General features: G+C 36.3%; 1 protein-coding gene across 2 annotated transcripts in view; it reads right to left on the reverse strand.

Annotated features, from left to right (window-relative positions):
* Positions 1-14,051, reverse strand: part of LOC115415447 (protein broad-minded-like) — a 183,615-nt gene that overhangs the window by 24,543 nt on the left and 145,021 nt on the right. For both annotated transcript variants that reach the window (XM_030129015.1, XM_030129016.1), the window contains exons 29-30: positions 12,978-13,047; positions 8,590-8,705 (exon numbers count right to left, since the gene is read on the reverse strand). In XM_030129015.1, the coding sequence (XP_029984875.1) occupies positions 8,590-8,705; positions 12,978-13,047 (186 nt within the window). The remainder of the gene's footprint in view (positions 1-8,589; positions 8,706-12,977; positions 13,048-14,051) is intronic.

Consider the following 14,051-nt stretch of genomic DNA (forward strand, 5'->3'; position numbering starts at 1 on the left):
TTCTGTTGTTATGTTATTATTTTACTGGTGCGACCCAGTTTAGATCATTATTTCTGTTCTTATGTTATTATTTTACTGGTGCTGCCCAGTTTAGATCATTATTTCTGTTCTTATGTTATTATTTTACTGGTGCGACCCAGTTTAGATCATTATTTCTGTTATTATGTTATTATTTTACTGGTGCTGCCCAGTTTAGATCATTATTTCTGTTGTTATGTTATTATTTTACTGGTGCGACCCAGTTTAGATCATTATTTCTGTTCTTATGTTATTATTTTACTGGTGCGACCCAGTTTAGATCATTATTTCTGTTCTTATGTTATTATTTTACTGGTGCTGCCCAGTTTAGATCATTATTTCTGTTGTTATGTTATTATTTTACTGGTGCGACCCAGTTTAGATCATTATTTCTGTTCCTATGTTATTATTTTACTGGTGCTGCCCAGTTCAGATCATTATTTCTGTTGTTATGTTATTATTTTACTGGTGCGACCCAGTTTAGATCATTATTTCTGTTATGTTATTATTTTACTGGTGCGACCCAGTTTAGATCATTATTTCTGTTCCTATGTTATTATTTTACTGGTGCTGCCCAGTTTAGATCATTATTTCTGTTCCTATGTTATTATTTTACTGGTGCTGCCCAGTTTAGATCATTATTTCTGTTATTATGTTATTATTTTACTGGTGCGACCCAGTTCAGATCATTATTTCTGTTCTTATGTTATTATTTTACTGGTGCGACCCAGTTTAGATCATTATTTCTGTTCTTATGTTATTATTTTACTGGTGCGACCCAGTTTAGATCATTATTTCTGTTATTATGTTATTATTTTACTGGTGCGACCCAGTTTAGATCATTATTTCTGTTGTTATGTTATTATTTTACTGGTGCTGCCCAGTTCAGATCATTATTTCTGTTCTTATGTTATTATTTTACTGGTGCGACCCAGTTTAGATCATTATTTCTGTTGTTATGTTATTATTTTACTGGTGCTGCCCAGTTTAGATCATTATTTCTGTTATTATGTTATTATTTTACTGGTGCGACCCAGTTTAGATCATTATTTCTGTTGTTATGTTATTATTTTACTGGTGCTGCCCAGTTCAGATCATTATTTCTGTTCTTATGTTATTATTTTACTGGTGCGACCCAGTTTAGATCATTATTTCTGTTGTTATGTTATTATTTTACTGGTGCGACCCAGTTTAGATCATTATTTCTGTTGTTATGTTATTATTTTACTGGTGCGACCCAGTTCAGATCATTATTTCTGTTCTTATGTTATTATTTTACTGGTGCGACCCAGTTTAGATCATTATTTCTGTTCTTATGTTATTATTTTACTGGTGCTGCCCAGTTCAGATCATTATTTCTGTTCTTATGTTATTATTTTACTGGTGCGACCCAGTTTAGATCATTATTTCTGTTGTTATGTTATTATTTTACTGGTGCGACCCAGTTTAGATCATTATTTCTGTTGTTATGTTATTATTTTACTGGTGCTGCCCAGTTTAGATCATTATTTCTGTTATGTTATTATTTTACTGGTGCGACCCAGTTTAGATCATTATTTCTGTTCTTATGTTATTATTTTACTGGTGCGACCCAGTTTAGATCATTATTTCTGTTGTTATGTTATTATTTTACTGGTGCGACCCAGTTTAGATCATTATTTCTGTTCTTATGTTATTATTTTACTGGTGCGACCCAGTTTAGATCATTATTTCTGTTATTATGTTATTATTTTACTGGTGCGACCCAGTTTAGATCATTATTTCTGTTCTTATGTTATTATTTTACTGGTGCGACTCAGTTTAGATCATTATTTCTGTTGTTATGTTATTATTTTACTGGTGCGACCCAGTTTAGATCATTATTTCTGTTCTTATGTTATTATTTTACTGGTGCGACCCAGTTTAGATCATTATTTCTGTTATGTTATTATTTTACTGGTGCTGCCCAGTTTAGATCATTATTTCTGTTGTTATGTTATTATTTTACTGGTGCGACTCAGTTTAGATCATTATTTCTGTTGTTATGTTATTATTTTACTGGTGCTGCCCAGTTCAGATCATTATTTCTGTTCTTATGTTATTATTTTACTGGTGCTGCCCAGTTTAGATCATTATTTCTGTTATGTTATTATTTTACTGGTGCGACCCAGTTTAGATCATTATTTCTGTTATGTTATTATTTTACTGGTGCTGCCCAGTTTAGATCATTATTTCTGTTATGTTATTATTTTACTGGTGCGACCCAGTTTAGATCATTATTTCTGTTCTTATGTTATTATTTTACTGGTGCGACCCAGTTTAGATCATTATTTCTGTTATTATGTTATTATTTTACTGGTGCGACCCAGTTTAGATCATTATTTCTGTTCTTATGTTATTATTTTACTGGTGCGACTCAGTTTAGATCATTATTTCTGTTGTTATGTTATTATTTTACTGGTGCGACCCAGTTTAGATCATTATTTCTGTTCTTATGTTATTATTTTACTGGTGCTGCCCAGTTTAGATCATTATTTCTGTTCTTATGTTATTATTTTACTGGTGCGACCCAGTTTAGATCATTATTTCTGTTGTTATGTTATTATTTTACTGGTGCGACTCAGTTTAGATCATTATTTCTGTTCTTATGTTATTATTTTACTGGTGCGACTCAGTTTAGATCATTATTTCTGTTGTTATGTTATTATTTTACTGGTGCGACCCAGTTTAGATCATTATTTCTGTTCTTATGTTATTATTTTACTGGTGCGACCCAGTTTAGATCATTATTTCTGTTGTTATGTTATTATTTTACTGGTGCGACCCAGTTTAGATCATTATTTCTGTTATGTTATTATTTTACTGGTGCTGCCCAGTTTAGATCATTATTTCTGTTCTTATGTTATTATTTTACTGGTGCTGCCCAGTTTAGATCATTATTTCTGTTATGTTATTATTTTACTGGTGCTGCCCAGTTTAGATCATTATTTCTGTTCTTATGTTATTATTTTACTGGTGCGACCCAGTTTAGATCATTATTTCTGTTGTTATGTTATTATTTTACTGGTGCGACCCAGTTTAGATCATTATTTCTGTTGTTATGTTATTATTTTACTGGTGCTGCCCAGTTTAGATCATTATTTCTGTTATGTTATTATTTTACTGGTGCGACCCAGTTTAGATCATTATTTCTGTTGTTATGTTATTATTTTACTGGTGCGACCCAGTTTAGATCATTATTTCTGTTGTTATGTTATTATTTTACTGGTGCTGCCCAGTTTAGATCATTATTTCTGTTATGTTATTATTTTACTGGTGCGACCCAGTTTAGATCATTATTTCTGTTCTTATATTATTATTTTACTGGTGCGACCCAGTTTAGATCATTATTTCTGTTGTTATGTTATTATTTTACTGGTGCGACCCAGTTTAGATCATTATTTCTGTTCTTATGTTATTATTTTACTGGTGCGACCCAGTTTAGATCATTATTTCTGTTATTATGTTATTATTTTACTGGTGCGACCCAGTTTAGATCATTATTTCTGTTCTTATGTTATTATTTTACTGGTGCGACTCAGTTTAGATCATTATTTCTGTTGTTATGTTATTATTTTACTGGTGCGACCCAGTTTAGATCATTATTTCTGTTCTTATGTTATTATTTTACTGGTGCGACCCAGTTTAGATCATTATTTCTGTTGTTATGTTATTATTTTACTGGTGCTGCCCAGTTTAGATCATTATTTCTGTTGTTATGTTATTATTTTACTGGTGCGACCCAGTTTAGATCATTATTTCTGTTCTTATGTTATTATTTTACTGGTGCTGCCCAGTTTAGATCATTATTTCTGTTGTTATGTTATTATTTTACTGGTGCTGCCCAGTTCAGATCATTATTTCTGTTCTTATGTTATTATTTTACTGGTGCTGCCCAGTTCAGATCATTATTTCTGTTCTTATGTTATTATTTTACTGGTGCTGCCCAGTTTAGATCATTATTTCTGTTATGTTATTATTTTACTGGTGCGACCCAGTTTAGATCATTATTTCTGTTATGTTATTATTTTACTGGTGCGACCCAGTTCAGATCATTATTTCTGTTATGTTATTATTTTACTGGTGCGACCCAGTTTAGATCATTATTTCTGTTCTTATGTTATTATTTTACTGGTGCTGCCCAGTTTAGATCATTATTTCTGTTCTTATGTTATTATTTTACTGGTGCGACCCAGTTTAGATCATTATTTCTGTTGTTATGTTATTATTTTACTGGTGCGACTCAGTTTAGATCATTATTTCTGTTCTTATGTTATTATTTTACTGGTGCGACTCAGTTTAGATCATTATTTCTGTTGTTATGTTATTATTTTACTGGTGCGACCCAGTTTAGATCATTATTTCTGTTCTTATGTTATTATTTTACTGGTGCGACCCAGTTTAGATCATTATTTCTGTTGTTATGTTATTATTTTACTGGTGCGACCCAGTTTAGATCATTATTTCTGTTATGTTATTATTTTACTGGTGCTGCCCAGTTTAGATCATTATTTCTGTTCTTATGTTATTATTTTACTGGTGCTGCCCAGTTTAGATCATTATTTCTGTTATGTTATTATTTTACTGGTGCGACCCAGTTTAGATCATTATTTCTGTTCTTATGTTATTATTTTACTGGTGCGACCCAGTTTAGATCATTATTTCTGTTCTTATGTTATTATTTTACTGGTGCTGCCCAGTTTAGATCATTATTTCTGTTATGTTATTATTTTACTGGTGCTGCCCAGTTTAGATCATTATTTCTGTTCTTATGTTATTATTTTACTGGTGCGACACAGTTTAGATCATTATTTCTGTTCTTTTGTTATTATTTTACTGGTGCTGCCCAGTTTAGATCATTATTTCTGTTCTTTTGTTATTATTTTACTGGTGCTGCCCAGTTTAGATCATTATTTCTGTTCTTATGTTATTATTTTACTGGTGCTGCCCAGTTCAGATCATTATTTCTGTTCCTATGTTATTATTTTACTGGTGCGACCCAGTTCAGATCATTATTTCTGTTCTTATGTTATTATTTTACTGGTGCGACCCAGTTCAGATCATATTGGACTGAACGTGGACCCTGAACATTACTAACTTGGTTCATCTCGTACATTTTTCCAGCGTTGTCTTCAAACTCTGCAGCTCGTTTGGCTTCAGTTTCATTTCTCTAACTCCGTGCAAACCCGTCTGACAGCGCAGAACAACACTGATGTGCCGCTGTCAGCCCTGATCCCACACAACCATGAAGCAATTAGCACAGAACAGAACCTAGCGTGGCACGGCGCGGCTCGGCTCCAGAAAACAGCTGCAGGGCCGTCGACACTTCCTGCTTTTTAGGTCTTTGTGAGACGTTTCCTTTGAAATGGTGTTTTTTTTTGTTTTTTTTTTAACCTTTGTTTAGATAAATGCACACGCACACATTTAATTTACAGCGTGGCCTTGAAACGTCAGCTGAATAAAACGAACAGGGAGGAAAATATGAAGCACAAACGAAGGAATACGTTTAATGAACTGGATTTAAACTGAAACGTCTGAGGGTTTGGTTCAATGATGATGATGATTTGTTCTCATTATAAGTAGAAACATAATGGAAAACTGAACCGATCAATACGTCTCTGCATCCTAAAATGAATTTACTGCTAAAATTATATAACATCAATATTTAATTTAACTTAGTGACAGTAGTTGCACTAAATAATTACAACTGAGACGCACAACTTTAACACTTAAATGCCCAGAACTGAGGACGCATTTTCACATCACATTTAACATTTACTGTATATGTTATATTAACTGTTTTTATTACGATATTTACCATTTTTATTAGTATATTTACTGTTTTTATTAGTATACTTACTGTTTTTATTAGTATATTAACTGTTTTTATTACTATATTTACTGTTTTTACTAGTATATTTACCGTATCTGTTATTATGTTATTTTACTGGTGCGACCCAGTTTAGATCATTATTTATATGTTATTATATATATATATATATATACATATATATATATATATATATATATATATATATATATATATATATATATATATATATATATACAGTACAGGCCAAAAGTTTGGACACACCTTCTCATTCTTCGTATTTTCTTTATTTTCATGACTATTTTCATTGTAGATTCTCACTGAAGGCATCAAAACTATGAATGAACACATGTGGAATTATGTACTTAACAAAAAAGTGTGAAATAACTGAAAACATCTCTTATATTCTAGTTTCTTCAAAGTAGCCACCCTTAGCTCTGATGACTGCTTTGCACACTCTTGCCATTCTCTTGATGAGCTTCCAGAGGTAGTCACCTGAAATGGTTTCCTAACAGTCTTGAAGAAGTTCCCACAGATGCTTAGCACTTGTTGGCCCTTTTGCCTTCACTCTGCGGTCCAGCTCACCCCAAACCATCTCGATTGGGTTCAGGTCCGGTTACTGTGGAGGCCAGGTCATCTGGCGCAGCACTCCATCACTCTCCTTCTTGGTCAAATATCCCTCACACAGCCTGGAGGTGTGTTTGGGGTCATTGTCCTGTTGAAACATAAATGATGGTCCAACTAAACGCAAACCGGATGGAATGGCATGTCACTGCAGGATGCTGTGGTAGCCATGCTGATTCAGGTTGCCTTCAATCTTGAATAAATCCCCAACAGCGTCACCAGCAAAGCACCCCCACACCATCACACCTCCCCCTCCATGCTTCACGGTGGGAACCAGGCATGTAGCATCCATCCGTTCACCTTTTCTGCGTCGCACAAAGACACGGCGGTCGGATCCAAAGATCTGAAATTTGGACTCATCAGACCAAAGCACAGATTTCCACTGGTCTAATGTCCATTCCTTGGGTTTCTTGGCCCAAATAAATCTCTTGTGTTTGTTGCCTCTCCTGAGCAGTGGTTTCCTAGCAGCTGTTTGACCATGAAGGCCTGATTCACGCAGTCTCCTCTTAACAGTTGTTGTAGAGATGTGTCTGCTGCTAGAGCTCTGTGTGGTATTCATCTGGTCTCTAATCTGAGCTGCTGTTAATTTGCGATTTCTGAGGCTGGTGACTCAGATGAACTTATCTTCAGCATCAGAGGTGACTCTTGGTCTTCCTTTCCTGGGGCGGTCCTCATGTGAGCCAGTTTCGTTGGAGCGCTTGATGGTTTTTGCGACTGCACTTGGGGACACATTCAAAGTTTTTGAAATTTTCTAGACTGACTGACCTTCATTTCTTAAAGTAATGATGGCCACTCGTTTGTCTTTACTTAGCTGATTGGTTCTCGCCATAATATGCATTCTAACAGTTGTCCAATAGGGCTGTCAGCTGTGCATCAACCTGACTTCTGCACAACACAACTGATGGTCCCAACCCCATCAATAAGGCAAGAAATTCCACTAAGTAACCCTGACAAGGCACAGCTATGAAGTGGAAACCATTTCAGGTGACTACCTCTGGAAGCTCATCCAGAGAATGCCAAGAGTGTGCAAGGCAGTCATCAGAGCTAAGGGTGGCTACTTTGAAGAAACTAGAATATAAGAGATGTTTTCAGTTATTTCACACTTTTTTGTTAAGTACATAATTCCACATGTGTTCATTCATAGTTTTGATGCCTTCAGTGAGAATCTACAATGAAAATAGTCATGAAAATAAAGAAAATGCGAAGAATGAGAAGGTGTGTCCAAACTTTTGGCCTGTACTGTATATGTATATATATATATATATATATATATATATATATATATGTATGTATATATATATATATATATATAATTTATATCCTATAGGCTTTTTTTTATTCTATCTACTCTTTCTGTTTTAGATGTTTTTTTTATTCTGTTCTATTATTTTGAATTGGTTTTTATCAGTTTAAGTATAGTTTTATTCTTATTTTTACCATTTTACCATATTATACATCTTATTTATATTCTTAAGACTTTATTTTATCTACTGGTTTTGCTCGTATTTGTTTTTTTATTTTAAATCAGTTTTTGTGTATTTTTGCTATTTTACCATAATATATTAAGTTATTTAAATCCTAAAGATTTTTATTTCTTTTATCAACTGTTTTTATTTAGATGTTTTTATTCTATTCTATTATTTCGTATTTGATTTTATCAGTTTTAGTGTATTTTTCATTCTTATTTTTACCATTTTACCATATTATGTTATTTATATCCTTGCAAGTTAGTTTATCTGCTGTTTTTATTTAGATGTGTTTATCCTGTTGTTTGTGTCAGTTTTAGTGTATTTTTATTCCTATTTTTAACCTTTTACCATATTATTTAAACTATTTATATATTTACGTAGCACCGTGAGCCGCTTACATTGTTTTAAATGTGACACATGAATATAAATTACATAAATACAGTACCACCCAATGATTCCCTCTAGGATTATAAAGTATTCTGAGTTTAATATGTGGTTGAAACATAAATTAAAGCGTTGGGTTAAACCACATCATTCAATCTGATGACCTCCGCCAAGGCCGATCTGGTCACATGATGCGGCTGAAGGTTGGCTTTTTTTCCACGTCTACCTGCTGATGTGGAAGGATACCGAGCTGCGAGGCGGTTTTCAGCCTCTGCGCGGACAGGAAGTGCTTCATGTGTTTCATCAGCAGCGTCAGGTCGTCCACGGCGTCGTCTTTAACCACATCCAGGAAGACGCCGTACCTGTCAATAAAAAAGAAAACACAACATTTCATGCGTCTGTAAAGCAAGGATGTAGAAGTCATGTTAGCTCAAGTTCTACGTTCAGACCAGTATGATCTAAAGTGGATCAGAACCAGGAAAATAATAACACAAGAAACTATAAATAATGACAAATACAAACTTTTGTCTTTGTTTTAGACTGAAAAAAGTTAAATTACATGAAGAAAATGTTTACAGTTACAAACTCTCCTCTAAAAAAATGTGAATAACATGAAAAATAAGTGTAATTTTATCAATATTCTGCTTCAGTGTATCATTTACACATGTTCATTACAACTTACAGTTCACAGTGGATCTACAAACACACTAAACATTTAGAATATGAAAAAAAATTGCAGTTGTTACCTCCGCCAAGGAGGTTATATGCTGGTGGGGGGGGGGGGGCTGATCTGCCTTGGCGGAGGTCTGCGCTCTCCGAGTGCTTTTCTAGTTGTTTATGTTATTCACATTTTTAGAGACAAACAGAAAAAAAATCTGTACAAAAATGAGCAACAATTTTAGAAACATGAACAAAATTAAAGTAAAAAAAAAACAAAGAAAAAGCCAACAAATATGATCAAATTAAGCAAAAACCAGAACAAAACATGCAAAAAAATGAACAAAAAACCAATAAATGTCAACTACCATGAATTTCTTAAGAAAAATAAGTGCAATTTTACCAATATTCTGCCTCAGTTGATCATTTATACATGTACATTATAACTTACAGATCACAGCGGATCTACAAATACACAAAATATTTAATAACAGGCAGAATATTGGTACAACTACACTTCTTATTCATGTTGTTCACATTTTTTAGAGAACAACAAGAACAAAACTTCAAAAATGAGCAAAAATTTGAGAAACATGAACCAAAAAAAAAACCCAAAACCCAACAAATATGAAGAAATTAAGCAAAAACAAGAACAAAACCTGCACAAAAATGAACAAAAGCTTGAGAAATATGAACAGTAAAAGAAAAAAGCCAACAAATAGGAACAAAACAAGCAAAAAGAACAAAACCTGCACAAAAATGAACAAAAACTTGAGAAACATGAACAAAACTTGCAAAAAAAAAAACCCAAAACCCGACGAATATGATCAAATTAAGCAAAAACAAGAACAAAACATGCAAAAAAACGAACAAAAATCAATAAACGTCAACAGCCTTGAATTTCTTAAGTGCAATTTTACCAATATTCTGCCTCAGTTGATCATTTACATGTTCATTATAGCGTACAGATCACAGTGGATCTACAAACACGAAACATTTAATAACAGTCACCTGTAACTGACAAATACAACACTTAACTTTATTATTAATATGTGTTCAGACTCAGTGACATTGTCGACTGTTCATGTGATTTTCATTCTTTCACATCCACCTGTGGGCCGGATCGGACCCTTCGGTGGACCGTTTTTGGGCCGTGGGCCGTGGGCCGTATGTTTGCCCCCCCCCCCCCCCCTCCAGCTGTAAATACTTCATGCATTTGTTCAGATTTTATACTAAGCACAAACATCTGTGGGGTTTTTTTCTTCTCATTTTCTGAAAAATCCTGAACTGTGTGTGTGTAATCACTTGTGCAGCTCATATGTTCCTCTCAGCTCTAATAATAATCCTTTTATTCTCTGAAAACCACAGCCCGTCACTCAACTGGAGACACTCGACCAAACTCGGAGACAGTAGAGTGGGTTTTTTTTTTTTTTTCTTTTTTTCTTTCCTTACCAGAATTAGGTGTAATTTAACACTTATAAGTCATGGATTAACTGTAAATTCACGCTCAACAACCTTTAATCCTCAGGGAACGCTTCCACGCTGTCCGCCGACGCCACAAAAACGCAGACGTGACCGTCTTTTTGAGCGTGCTCTGCAACTTTCCGGCTAAAACGCTCCCTTCAGGGCAGGTTTTCCAGGGAACAGCCGTATATTTGCGGTGTAATGTAGCAGCGGGGCGTCGTTAACGATAGAAACGAGCGGAGTACGAGGAGTAACGGAAGACAAAGGAGCTGCTTATGAGCGAAAAAACTCCAGAACCGAAGGAGAACGGAGCAGAACATGAGACGCCTCAGACAGGTGTGAGGGTTCAGGTGTCTGAGCAGAATATTAATACGACTACCACCCGTTTGGAGGGGGGGCTTATTCGTCTAAAATCAGTGATGCTGTCGTCGTCTGTTCTGGGCGAAGGACACGCTTTCATGGGGTTTGTCCTCAGGAATACCAGAGGATTCAGGCAGTGTTTGTCTGCAGAAAATCAGCCACAAAGACCCAAACGTCCACTACCAACCAGAACCATCTACTGATACAGACCGATTAATACATGCTGATCCACTAATTCTGTTAATACATGGAAATAACTGGTGTCAAATACAGGTTTACCTCAGTTATTCGTCAGGTAAAATGTACAAATCTGGTAAAATGACAATAAAATGAGCAAAATAAGTGAATAATGACCCAAAAATCCTTAAATTATGGCATAAAAGTGAAGAAATCCTTCTAAATTGAGGGGAAAAAAGCTAAATACTTGAAAAATGAAAAAAAAAAAAATAATAATTTCCTTTCTGGAATTTAGTCTGTTAACCCTCAAAAACCAAAACCATCTAGTTATCTAAACTGTTAATACCTGTTGATCCACTAATCCTATCAATACATGGAAATAACTGGTGTCAAATACAGGTTTACCTCAGTTATTCGTCAGGTAAAATGTAATAATCTTGTAAAATGAGAATAAAATGAGCAAAATAAGTGAATAATGACCTAAAACAACTTAAATTATGGCATAAAAATGAAGAAATTCATCTGAATTGAGGGGAAAAAAAGCAAAATACTTGAAAAATGAAAAAAAATAAAAATAATAATAATCATTTCCTTTCCGGAATTTAGTCTGTTCACCTTCAAAAACCCAAATTATCTACTGATCTAAACTGTTCAACACCTGTTGATCCACTAATCCTATCAATACATGTCAATACTTGGTGTAAAATACAGTTTTACCTCAATCATTCATTGAGTAAAATGTACAAATCTTGTAAAATGAGAATAAAATGAGGAAAATAAGTGAAAAATGACCCAAAAAACCTTGAATTATGGCATAAAAGTGAAGAAATCCTTCTAAATTGAGGAAAAAAATATTTGAAAATGTCATTTCCTGTATTTAGTCTGTTAACCCTCATAAACCAAAACCTAACCCTGTCTAAGCCAGTCTAACCCTGTCTAAGCCAGTCTAAGCCTGTCTAAGCCAGTCTAAGCCTGTCTAACCCAGTCTAAGACTGTCTAACCCAGTCTAACCCTGTCTAAGCCTGTCTAACCCAGTCTAACCCAGTCTAAGCCTGTCTAACCCTGTCTAAGCCTGTCTAACCCAGTCTAACCCAGTCTAAGCCTGTCTAACCCTGTCTAAGCCTGTCTAACCCAGTCTAACCCTGTCTAAACCTGTCTAACCCAGTCTAAGCCTGTCTAACCCAGTCTAACCCTGTCTAAGCCTGTCTAACCCAGTCTAACCCAGTCTAACCCAGTCTAAGCCTGTCTAACCCAGTCTAGCCCAGTCTAACCCAGTCTAACCCTGTCTAACCCAGTCTAACCCAGTCTAGCCCTGTCTAGCCCAGTCTAGACCAGTCTAACCCAGTCTAGCCCAGTCTAACCCTGTCTAACCCAGTCTAGCCCAGTCTAACCCAGTCTAAGCCTGTCTAGCCCAGTCTAACCCAGTCTAACCCAGTCTAGCCCTGTCTAGCCCAGTCTAGCCCAGTCTAGCCCAGTCTAGCCCAGTCTAACCCAGTCTAACCCAGTCTAGCCCAGTCTAACCCTGTCTAACCCAGTCTAACCCAGTCTAACCCAGTCTAGCCCAGTCTAACCCAGTCTAACCCAGTCTAACCCTGTCTAGCCCAGTCTAACCCAGTCTAAGCCTGTCTAACCCAGTCTAGCCCAGTCTAACCCAGTCTAACCCAGTCTAAGCCTGTCTAACCCAGTCTAGCCCAGTCTAACCCAGTCTAGCCCAGTCTAACCCAGTCTAGCCCAGTCTAACCCAGTCTAAGCCTGTCTAACCCAGTCTAGCCCAGTCTAACCCAGTCTAACCCAGTCTAGCCCAGTCTAACCCAGTCTAACCCAGTCTAACCCAGCCTAAGCCTTCAGCTGTGGATCCTGGTTCTAATGTTCTGTTTGTGTGGAACAGACTGGAGCTGTGACTCATTTGTGTGTGTGGTGTAGGTTCCACTGCTGCTGTTAGAACTGCAGTCTGCTTTAGAACCACACTGACGTACCTCACACAGATGTGGATCCCCAGATGTTCCACCGATGATAACACCACGTTCTGCACACTCTGCTCCTCCGCTGGAAAACAACAAGAGCTGGTGAGTACACAGAAGGTGAACAGGATACGACTGGGAGAACCAGTAGAACCCAGTAGACTGTACAGACGGAGAACCAGCAGAACCCAGTAGAACCCAGTAGACTGTACAGACGGAGAACCAGTAGAACCCAGTAGACTTTACAGACGGAGAACCAGTAGAACCCAGTAGACTGTACAGACGGAGAACCAGTAGAACCCAGTAGACTGTACAGACGGAGAACCAGTAGAACCCAGTAGACTGTACAGACGGAGAACCAGCAGAACCCAGTAGACTTTACAGACGGAGAACCAGTAGAACCCAGTAGACTTTACAGACGGAGAACCAGTAGAACCCAGTAGACTTTACAGACGGAGAACCAGCAGAACCCAGTAGACTTTACAGACGGAGAACCAGCAGAACCCAGTAAACTTTACAGCAGGAGAACCAGCAGAACCCAGTAGACTTTACAGACGGAGAACCAGCAGAACCCAGTAGACTTTACAGACAGAGAACCAGTAGAACCCAGTAGAACCCAGTAGACTTTACAGACAGAGAACCAGTAGAACCCAGTAGACTTTACAGACGGAGAACCAGCAGAACCCAGTAGACTTTACAGACGGAGAACCAGTAGAACCCAGTAGAACCCAGTAGACTTTACAGACAGAGAACCAGTAGAACCCAGTAGACTTTACAGATGGTGTTCCTACAGAGGTTAATATTGTGTCTATTTTTATTTTATTCTACTTTAGTTCTACTTTTATTTTACTTTTTGCAAAAATTTTATATCCTATTTTCTTAATTGAATTTCTTGTTTTTGTAATTACACATTCCTGGGATTCAGGGTCAAGGGGGGAGTCGACAAAACCCAGGACCAATCCACGACCCGAACACTTAAGGAAAATAACACATGGAAAAAACAACCTCTACAGACCACGCCCCTTCAGGTATATGAGTCCACTCCCCCTATACGTCTACAAGACCACTCCCCCTACACGTCTATAAGAC

Source organism: Sphaeramia orbicularis, chromosome 24, assembly GCF_902148855.1.
Source record: "Sphaeramia orbicularis chromosome 24, fSphaOr1.1, whole genome shotgun sequence".
In the NCBI taxonomy this organism is placed as follows: Eukaryota; Metazoa; Chordata; class Actinopteri; order Kurtiformes; family Apogonidae; genus Sphaeramia; species Sphaeramia orbicularis.